Here is an 11,393-nt window from a genome sequence, read left to right as displayed (position 1 = left end):
TCCTATGGAGCAGGACCACCACATTTCTAAGCATTTTTATCTTGAACTTAATGTTCTAACTTATAATATGCTTTTTTAAAAAGTGTGGCTTTTTTATATATGAGTTTTAAACCTCATGTCATTCAGTTCCAGACTGTTGCCTGGTTGTCTGGTATTTTGTTATTACATTTACTTATTTATTTACATATACAACCTTACATCTACCCTTACAGGACGTGCCTAATGCGGCAGATGGGTTCTTATTAATTCTAAACTAAACTAAAAACACATAAATAACACATCACATCACATCACACAAATCAACACATAAAAACTTAACTAAATTCGTCACAATATCGTTTGTGATTTGTAGGATTATTAGCGATGCTAATACAACTGTTATTAACTTCATATATCATCATTGTCTGTTTTATCAGAATAGAACTATGTTATAATGATTTTATCCAAATAGCTTCTCTTATAGCTTCAAATAAGCATATATTCAGCTTCTGTTGAGGAACCGGCGACTATTTTGTTTCCGTGTATTCCACGAATTTGTACAATTATCAAACACTTTAATTATGTGATCTGTTGTACTTTTGCGGTCAATAACGTCGCCTCAACCGATCAGAATCTGCATACCCTGCCATCAGTTGTTTGTAATCACATTTCACATAGGTCAGCTTTAATTTAAGAGTTCCTTTTATGTATCTCAAAAGATGTTTTAACCACTTCCATAACTTCATTAATTTTACTTTGATACTGACTTATAATACCTATAGCAGCACAAATATTTGGTCATGTACTAAGCATTGCATGCGCATTGCGTACATAAGGCACTTCCATATAGATATCTTCCTTGAGAATGCCTTTCTAAACGGCGGTTTTTTACATCCATAAGATGGGCATGTAAATCAAACTGATTTGCAAGAGTTAAAATAAATTGGAAAGATTATATTTGAGCTACTGGAGTCAACGTTTCGTTATAATCTTGTAAGCATTGTTGAGTGACACCACGAGCTACTAATCGGGCTTTATACCATGTAGGTTTACCCAACTCGTTATTTTTAATTGTACATACCCAATTTGAGCATTTTATGTTAAAATTTTTAGGTCTTGCTATGAGAGTCCAAGTATTATTTCTATGATTAGACTCTATTTCACTTTTTGTGGTTTTCAACATATGTATACTAGAATCATCCCCACTAAAAATGTCACAATAGGTGCATGGTAGTGATTGAACAGTTGTGAGCGATAAGCAAAAATGGGTCATCAATCCTTTTATAATCTATTGGGGTACTTTGAGAATTATTTGTATTACGTCTCAGTTTGCTAGATGAAGGTCCAGCAAATCAAATCAAATCAAATCAAAACTCATTTATTCAAACTTGGCTGCAAAACAGCACTTTTCGAACGTCAGAAAAAAAAATTACATAAGACAGCCCCCAAAAACGCCCACCCTTCACCACTTCCTATGTGTTTTTGCTGGGAAGAAGAAGTGGCGCAACAAACTCCCCAGCAACACATGTCTGTCTGTAGGTTAAAAGAACCTTTCAACAAAGTACAGTGAGTATTGCAGTATGCAATACGCAATATTGTCATAAAATAAAATTACATTTAAAAATGATTTATAAAATCCACCACATGCTAGCTAGCACTCACCCTACGTGACTTGTCTAACTCAAGCATTGAATAAATATGATGTGAAAAAAATGTATAGCCTCCAATAATAGTTTATGAGGGAGTGCCCACCTTCATGTGATATTCTATTGCAACCCTGTGTAATGTACAACATGGGTAAGTAATGAATCTAGTAAATTGGACCGCTCAGCCAGTAAAAAAAAAGGAAGTATAAGAAAAGAGTCTACAAAATTATATAATACTACTTATAGTATAGTCAGTAAGACGACCTGGCACCACAAGCAGCACCCGTTCACGAGCATAACGCGAGGATCAGCCATCGCCCCCCTCGCACATCTTTGAGGGAGGGAAGCAACCCGACCGCCGACGCTACCGCAAGCAGTGCCGTCTAAGGGAGCATGACGTACTCACCGCTACACAACTCAATATCAGGATCAATTATCGCTAAGTAGTGGTCCTTATTTACTGTAATCCAAAGGAAAAAAAAATAAATATAAATAGATGATTTAAATAAAACATAATAAATACAGTAAATGTATCCTGTCAATAATGTAAAACCAAGTAAGGTCAATAATAAAAATATAAAATTGTAAAAAAAAATGAATAATAATAATTGATTGTAAAATTAAGATGTCATTCACAAAAAAAAAAAAGACAATTATAATATAGCTGTCTTGCGTTCAACATGGCGACCAACTATTTTTATCATTCAAATAATCGTTAATTGTATAATATGCCTTTTGAATAAGAATAGCCTTAATTTGTTCTTTGAATTTATTAAACGGCTGTTCTAATAAAGACAGAGGAAGTTTATTATAGAAACGAATACCTAGACCCAGAAATGAACCATGCACTTTATGAAGCCGGTGAAAGGGTACACACAGTTTATGCTTATTTCTTGTATTAATGCTATGGACTTCACTTTTTTTGGTATATAAATGTAAGTTCTGTCTAATATACAGTATATTGGCAAAGATGAATTGTGATGCCACAGTAAGAATACCAATTTCTTTAAACAGCTCTCTGAGGGAAGTTCTGGTACCTAATTGGTATATCGCACGTATAGCACGTTTTTGTAGAATAAATATATTCTCTATATCAGCGGCTTTGCCCCACAACAGGATACCGTAGGACATAACGCTGTGAAAATTACTGAAATACACCAATCGAGCAGTGTCGACGTCTGTGAACTGTCTGACTTTCCTGACGGCGTAGGCGGCAGAACTAAGCCTTCCCGCGAGGCTAGAAATATGTGAACCCCATTGAAGTTTTGTATCTACTGTTATACCCAGAAACACAGTAGATGCAACGGTTTGAAGAACCTCGTTGTTTAGGATAACATTAGGACCTAGGTTTTTTACATTAGGCATAGTGAACTTAATGCATTTTGTTTTTTTAGCATTAAGTACTAAATTGTTTGTGGTAAACCAGTGCGTAACTAATGAGAGTGCACTGTTTACCTCTTCAAATTGCTCTCTATTTCTGTCAACTTTGAAAATGAGAGACGTATCATCAGCAAATAATACAACGTCGCAGATATTATTGAGGTGGTAAGGCAGATCATTGATGTATACTAAGAATAAGAATGGACCTAATATAGAGCCTTGTGGCACGCCTAGCTGAACTGGAAGGCCTGATGATTTAGAACCATTTACATCTACACATTGCAATCTATGTTGTAAATACGATTCTATTATGCCGAGAGCTCCGTTTTGGACTCCGTAAAACCGTAATTTACGTAAAAGTGTATCATGATGGACGCAATCAAAAGCTTTGGAAAGGTCGCAAAAGACTCCAATAGCATTTTGAGAATTTTCCCATGCGTTATAAATATGTTTTAAAAGTGCAACACCAGCATCTGTGGTAGAACGACCTTTGGTAAAGCCATATTGTTCTGTATGAAGGAGGCTATTTAAATTGAAATATCGTAGTAACTGCTTGAGTATTAACTTTTCAAAAATTTTACTAAAGGCAGGCAGGATAGAAATAGGTCTAAAATTACTAATGTCCGACTTATTGCCTGATTTAAATAGAGGTATGACTTTACTGTGTTTCATGAGGTCAGGAAAAACACCAGTGTCAATGCACTTGTTGAATATGATAGCAAGGTAAGGAGCAATGACGTCAATTATATTACCTAATAGTTTGATGGAAATGTCCCAAAAATCACCCGTATTTTTTAATTTAAGAGTTTTAAAAACATTAATTACATCCATTGGAGTAACGTGCTCAAAACTAAACAAAGAATTACACTGAGGCACACTAGCACGCATAAGCTGTTCAGCGTCAGTTGAAGATGAATTTAAGGAGCGAGTCGTGGTTACAGGTATATCCGCAAAGAACTCATTAAAAGCTTTGGCTACATCAGCCGCATTACTAACAAGTTTGTCGTCCAGTTTAATCTCTAACTTGTTGTTCTGGTTCACTGACTTGCCAGTTTCATTATTTATAATTCTCCAGGTTGTTTTAATTTTATTTGAGGAGTTTTTAATAGAATCACTTAAAAATTTTGATTTTGCAAAATTGCAGACCTTTTTAAATATTTTGGAATATTGTCTAACATAGTTTACAAAGTTATCGTCAAATTGACAAGTTTTCATACCGTATAACTCATATAGTCTCGCTCTACTTATATAAATACCTGGAGTGGCCCATTTGTTGAATTTGGCCGAGGTACCTTTAATATTTAAGGTTTTGGTCTTAAATGAAGAATTGAACTCATTCTGTATGACACCAAAGAGAGATGTATAAATGGTGTTAGGATCCTCATTAGCAAGAATAGAAGGTTCAAGATTTTTTGTAACATTACTTTTAAATCTAACACAACGACTAACTGAATAGGGTCTGCATTCTATTTTAAGTGGCTCAGTGTGAACTAACATAGGAAAACTAACTTTTTGTCCACAGTGGTCAGACGTAAGATGGTTGATGACTAAGTTGTTGGAGGCCTCAGTGTCACTAAATATGTTATCCAGACAGGTAGAAGTAGTGGCCGTAATTCTGGTTGGTTCAAAGAATATATTTAGTAAGTTAAAAGACTTAAATAAGTTTAATAGTCTTATAGTTAAAGGAGAATCCTCCAAAATGTTAACATTAAAATCTCCACATATAATTTTACCTTTGGTGCTTGATTTTAATTTATTAAGTAAATCTTCAATGATTGATTCGAAATTGTTAAAGTCACCTAAGGGGGGCCGGTAAACGCAAACAATAATATAACGCTCAAGTTCCACGCAAGACAGCTCAATGGTGCGCTCGATAGAAAGACTATCTAAATCAGGGCGTTGTTTACATTTTAACATATTTGAAACCAAAACCAAAGATCCGCCTCGTATAGCATTCTTTCTTACAAACGCACTTTGCACAGTGAAATTACTATTATTAATAAATGAAACTTGATGTTCTTTTAACCAATGTTCAGTTAAACATAGAACATGAACATTATGGTTCTCCAAAAATAAACTTAATTCTAATTCTTTGCCAGACAAGCCCTGCATATTTTGATGTACAACATTCAATAAATGCGGCCCATCCTTTGTCGCGCCTAATAGTTTAAACTACTGGGCGAATCAATAATTATGTTAGTATTACTACTAACAATATCCGAAGATACATCAGACGTACCTGTGTCAGTTTGTATACTATATGCTAAAATATTAGCAATATGTCTCCTACACCTAGCTGGTAAATACATTGAGTTCTCTGTCAATTTAAAATCAAAAATATACTCATTTATGTCAAAATAAAGAATGGCATTAACAAGTTGACAAGTCCTATTATAAAGGAACATGTTCAAATCAAATATGTGCCTACTTTGATCAACGGATAAGTTATAAGAATATGGCAGAGCACATAATATGAATTTAATGTCATTTAAATTTATTATTAGATTTACATAATCTAATAACTCTTTTCTACTTACTGCCAAGCTATCACCATAAATTAATATAACAGTTGAACCTGGGATAAGCTTAGACAACTTAATGTTTTGAACTAAGTGACTAAAACTGGCACCAGGTACACAGTGATTTAAAACATATTGCTGCGAACACTGATTGAAAATACTACCAATGCCTTGACCAAACTTATCTGAAAAAATATATGTTATTTTACTATTACTCACACTTGTAACCTTGTCTGAATATTCTTCAAATTGAGTGGCCAGGGTTGTGACAGACTGGGGCTCCTGTGAGGGTGACACACACTGTGGCACGTGTGTGGGTGTTACACAGTGAGTTTCAGATGTTGGGAGGCATGAACAGTTACAAGAGATGTTATTTGTAAGCAAGTCATACTTCTCTGCATTTTGTATGACTAAGTCTACCAGCTCACAGGCCTCCTGCAAACGCTTTGTTAGGTCCTGCTGTGAATCTTCATATTTATGGAAAATGTCCCTAATGGTATTTTCTTTAATACAAAGTTCAGCTTGTAAACGTTGGATGTCACTATCATACCTTGTCCTACTAATGTCCAATTGATGTTCACAATTATTTAAATCTTTAATTAAATTAATGTTCTTTCTTCTTAATATGTTATTCGATTTAAAAACTGTGTACTTTCTCAAAGTTTTCTTAAGTTTTTTGACAACCTTATTAATTTTTAAATATTTTTTAATTTTGTTGTGTGTATTACTTGTAATTTTATTCTGTACTAAAGTATCATTGGTCAAGTCAATTGTTATCATTGGCTGATTACAAGAACCAGACGCACTACCAACAAGTTCATCGTACAGGCTGCAGGTGTTCGCAGACCGTTCACTGGACTTTGCAGACTCCAACTGTGTGATGGTGTTGTGGGCTCTGCTTAGCTCATGTTCCAGCTCAGAGATCCGTCCTAAGGCCAGTTCATGTGTGTCGCTGCACTCTTGCATGTTTGATACAAGTTGATTTAGGTGTTGATTTTGGTCGAGTAAATCCATATGTTCTATATGTAATTCAGCCAACTGGTTCTTAAGTTCAGTGTTCTTGTCTACAATAACCTTAACTTCTACCTCGCTATCATCCCGTTCTTGTAGCAGCTGTTTACACAGGTTTTTGCTAGTTTCCAATTCTTTCAACGTAGCCCTCAACTTTTCCTCAAATGCAGCTCTACGGGTAACCATGATGAATAGCTAACCCTGAGGCACCCTGGAATGTGAGAAGAGACAGCTAAGTGAAGGGAGAAGGAGAAAGTTAAAAAGTAAAGTTTGGAAACAAAGGACTGGAGAAATGTTTTAACACTCAATACAGAGTTAAAGATTCTAAAGCTAATTATAAGGAAAAGAGTACTCTGTATTGTTTAATTAGAATTCAGGTAAATTATGTACCTAGAAACCAAAAAATAAAATAAAATACTTATTAAAAAGTTGTTGAGGGTATATTTTTTTTCTAATGTATCATTTGAAAATTAAAGTATTTGATCACTAGAATGAATTTGTAATCAATTGTTGATAAGAATAATTCATTGGATTTGAGATATAATCTAACAATGACCACATAAAACAGCTGATATCGTTAAGTCATACACATGTAAACTTATTTAACTTATAAGTTAAGGGGCATATTTAGACGCAGCTTGAAGATAATTTGGTCATTTAACATTAAATATATATGCTGCGTATAGAAAAATAGTTAAATGAGTGGACAGAATATCGAATAAATAGTAAATAAGCAAATACTCCCCGGGTTTTATGTACGTCTCGAACACTTTCAAATCAGTCCGTTGGGATGACAGCCGTTTCTTTACGATGGATTTCTATTGTTGTCTCGCAACGAAATCACTCACTAACATTTGTCCTTATATATAATCACTAAATCTACTGATTCTAAGGTCATTTACGATAATTAAATCACTAAAACTATTTAATTTTAAAGTAAAAACTAGGACACATATTTTTGACAACCGGCCACCAGTGTTGCCACTCAACTATGAGCTTCTGAGCTATTATCAGGGGAATGATTATGTTTGTGTTTGTTGCCTATTAACTTTGCCGATTTATCGTCGTTATCGTGCTTGTTAATTTAGGCGGGAATTTGAACAGGTATTATAGAAATACAACTCATCAAATCATCATCATCATTGGCCACAGAGCATCTTGGACAGATGATTGTGGCAGTGCTTGTCTACGCGGTTATTAGTGCCGCAAGCACTTACTTTCATCAAATCAACATCCCTCGCAATAGGGAATTGGTTATTTTCTGTATTAGGTAAATAGTTTGTAACCATTTTGGTCGTAACCAACTAATATGGCTTTAAATGACTTTTCGTCAAATTTCGAGGCTTTAGTTTTATCATGAACATGTTGAACCGAATCATCATCATTATTTTAAATGTCTTGAATGACTTATTTTCGGTTTCGTATTTTCGGTAATGATTGTGTCATGTTTCGTATGGTGTTTTATTATTGGCGAGCGCTTTTGTGGGTAGTCTATTTGTTAAATATGTATATTATTATAGCCTCATCCCAGAATATTTTATATAATTTCGCACTTGTAACCAATGGTCGAGCCATTTCGGTTAACGTACGATTCATACGCTCCTCGACACCATTTTGTTGTGGCTATTCGATACTGTTAAACAGTAAGTTATTCCTTACAAACACAATAATAATCTTTAAATTCATTAGAAAGATATTCTCGCCCACTATCGCAATATAAATTAGTTTACTTTATGGTTAAATAAGTTTTCACTTTTAGCAACAAAATCTTGAAAACATTTCAGCACTTCTGACTTAGCATACATCAAATATATATAACAGTGTAATATTACACTGTAATGTATAAAATTGTCTATAAAAGTAACAAAATAGTTCTTATTATCTACAGTACATGGTTTTTACCAAGTATGCAAGGTTCAAATAATTCATCAGCATTACCAAATTATCAAATAAAAACATTATTTTCATCAACTACATATTTGAACATAAAATTTTTCTGTTTATTTAAGTGAGTACTATGCCGTATTATTTATACTCTTTTACACAGTCTTGGTTATTCTCTTCAACTAAATTTAAATTACTCAGAGAATTATTACTGTTTAAAAGTAATACTAAAAACATTATCGATTGATGTTCTCACCTGTCATAAAACATTTATTATTTTTAACATAAATGTTGAAAAATTTACCGACATACCAGTCTTTTGGCATATTATAACGTACCTCCGGTGAATATAAAACGTCATCAATTGATCCTTGAATTTATGTTGTTACCTCGATTTACCCTTTACCAAAATCCAGGATTGAAACTCCTTTCCTAGCAACACCGATCTTCAATGGTGTGGATAATTCGACGTACGAGGTTAAAACCTTTTTACATTGTCAATCTTTTAATTTTATTTTATTTTATTTTTTGATTTGTCAATATGATATGTCATCATGATCTGTCACACCAGAATCTAAAAGAAAATAAACAGTATTAGCTATTTTCTACATAATTAGCAGACAATTTACATTATGAAATCATAAAAACGAAACCGTCCTGGTCATTGTTGCAGTATTCAATGTTATTGGCAGACTTTTGAAGTTCACCCATTGATTATTTTGCTGCAGTCCCTTTAAGTAACGGCAGTCCTTTTTGAAATTATTCCGACGTCCGCAATGAGCACAATACATTTTTTTTTGATATTATATGCATTGAATTTCCGGGTTGATAATTATTTTTATTCTTCTTCTTTCGTGTCGATGACATGTCTTATAGTGAGACTACACTTTGTCAGCCCAATATGCCGCCACAGCGAGAGCACTAATTATTTTTATTTTGAGTGTGGGTCTCATGTGGGTCTCATTATTATTATACAATTCATGATCGAGTCGTAGTCTAGTAGTAGGCGTAGTCTTCACAGAAACCATATTGAGTTGCTCATCACCTAGCAACGCAGAAATAACACCGTCATAAGATGTGATATTTTGTTCATTTTTAATGCAATTTTAATTTACACTCTTTCACTGAATTTAAAAATTTTGTTGTATTACTTTTAACTACAGAAAACGGCCTGGGCCCATAACCTGTTGGATATGGGTGCAGGTGAGACAAAGAAAACACATGTATCCTGAACGACTGTTATATTTCGAATGTAAGAACGTACGATTAAAGTGAACATTGAATGATTGAATGTTTGACGAATGATTGAAGTAGGTATGCTTTATATAATCTTGGATATTTGTAAAGGAGGTATTATACGTACATCGTGCGTATATTCCAACAAAACTAATATTATAAATGCGAAAGTAACTCTGTCTGTCTGTCTGTCTGTCTGTCTGTCTGTCTGTCTTTTCTTCACGCCTAAACTACTAAACCGATTTGTGTGAAATTTGGTACAGACATAGTTTGAAACTTGAGAAAGGACATAGGATAGTTTTTATTACAAAAAAAAAATAAAAATAAAATTATTCCGGACATATAGCGCCATCTATTGGTCAAATCAAAAATCTGCTGGTAGTCACTATTCCACGCGAACGAAGTTGCGGGCAAAAACTAGTATTAAAATAAAGTAATTCTCATAATGTAAGATTCGTATGTTCAGCAGCAAACTTTAAGACGTTCTTAAAACAAAACAATGAGCTGAATGAGATATTAAAATAAAACTTTTTCATTCTAACACATCTTATAATATTATCAAAATATAACTATTTTTTTCGCCCTTGTCCATGCTACGACTTTTTCGCATCACTATTTACCCAAATACCTTACCTAAACCTCAACATACTCGTACCTACAAATATTTTATCAAAACACCAATGTCCCTGTAGACGGCACAACCAACATGATTCGCTTTATCTAACGAACGCCGGGGGCTGTTCCTCTTTCGTAATTAAATAATATGACACAGGACAGAACATGCCTGAGGAAAGAAAAAGATTAGGAAAGAAAGAACATTGTGTGTAGAGGAAAAGTTGTTGTTGCTGGATGGCGCGTTTGAACTGTGTTTGTGGTCGAGTGCGAGCCGAGTGGGAACGGTAAACGAGTAATTTTGTTATTGGTACCTAAGTATTGTGATTATAAAACGCGACTTCATGAATTTAAAGATTAATAGATAAAGCGTACAAAGAATAAAATATAAAGGGTAAGAAATTTTGTTTACAGGGGTACAGCTGGCTGAATACAAAAAAAATGTTTCCAAGTAAGGTCGGTTACATCAATTGAAAGGTAATCGACAGCGTCGCTGCGTCGCTTTTGGAAACTACTAATTTTGACTGTAATTATAATTTGCCACTAAAATACTTACTTAACAAGGTCTTAATTTGCTTCCTTCAAAAAACATGTGTAAACGAACCATTCCATATACAGTCAGTTCTAAATACAGAAAGCGTTTCTGCTCTCAATTAGAAAAATGTGTCAGCTGCAAGTCGCTGGCAGTTATAAAAATCAACAGACGAGGAAATGGGTTAATGCTGTTGCAAGCTGCCACCGTTGTTACCGTTTACTCAGTAATTTTCAACGAACTATATATACATAGTTACATGTTACTTATATAGGTAAGTAGATACTGCTTTCAGCAAACGATTTCACTAGTGTCACGTGGAAACTGCATCTCATACCTACCTTTATTTACAAAGGAAAGCTAAATCAGCAAAGTTTTGACACAATAGCAATTTATTGATGCTTTCCTTGATATCCTTGATATGGGCTATCTAAAACAGTTTTTTTTTTTACCATAATTGTTCAAGTAACTTCAGAGGTTATTGCGTTGAAGCTCAGAAACTCCGCTGCTATATGGGTAACATTTATATTTATTAGTAAGTAGGAAACTATGTTACACACTGGTTTCCATCCTCCGAGCCTTTTTCCCAACTAT

General features: G+C 34.1%; 1 protein-coding gene across 1 annotated transcript; it reads right to left on the bottom strand.

The window, feature by feature from the left end:
• Nucleotides 1-1,705: 1,705 nt before the first annotated feature.
• On the bottom strand, nucleotides 1,706-6,776 carry LOC124645986. Its single transcript, XM_047185984.1, has 2 exons — nucleotides 5,744-6,776; nucleotides 1,706-2,085 (listed from the first exon to the last, which is right to left on the bottom strand). The coding sequence occupies exons 1-2, from the start codon at nucleotides 6,719-6,721 to the stop codon at nucleotides 2,083-2,085; spliced, it is 981 nt and encodes a 326-aa protein (XP_047041940.1). The 5' UTR covers nucleotides 6,722-6,776; the 3' UTR covers nucleotides 1,706-2,082.
• Nucleotides 6,777-11,393: the final 4,617 nt, after the last annotated feature.

The sequence above is a fragment of the Helicoverpa zea genome, chromosome 3 (assembly GCF_022581195.2).
Source record: "Helicoverpa zea isolate HzStark_Cry1AcR chromosome 3, ilHelZeax1.1, whole genome shotgun sequence".
Classification (NCBI taxonomy): Eukaryota; Metazoa; Arthropoda; class Insecta; order Lepidoptera; family Noctuidae; genus Helicoverpa; species Helicoverpa zea.
The sequence above is the reverse complement of the archived record's forward strand: the minus strand, read 5'-3'. Positions and strand labels throughout refer to the sequence as shown.

What these genes read in the sequence shown, in the direction of transcription:
- LOC124645986 (XM_047185984.1), bottom strand. Translation starts at nt 6,721, where the DNA reads ATGGTTACCCGTAGAGCTGCATTTGAGGAAAAGTTGAGGGCTACGTTG.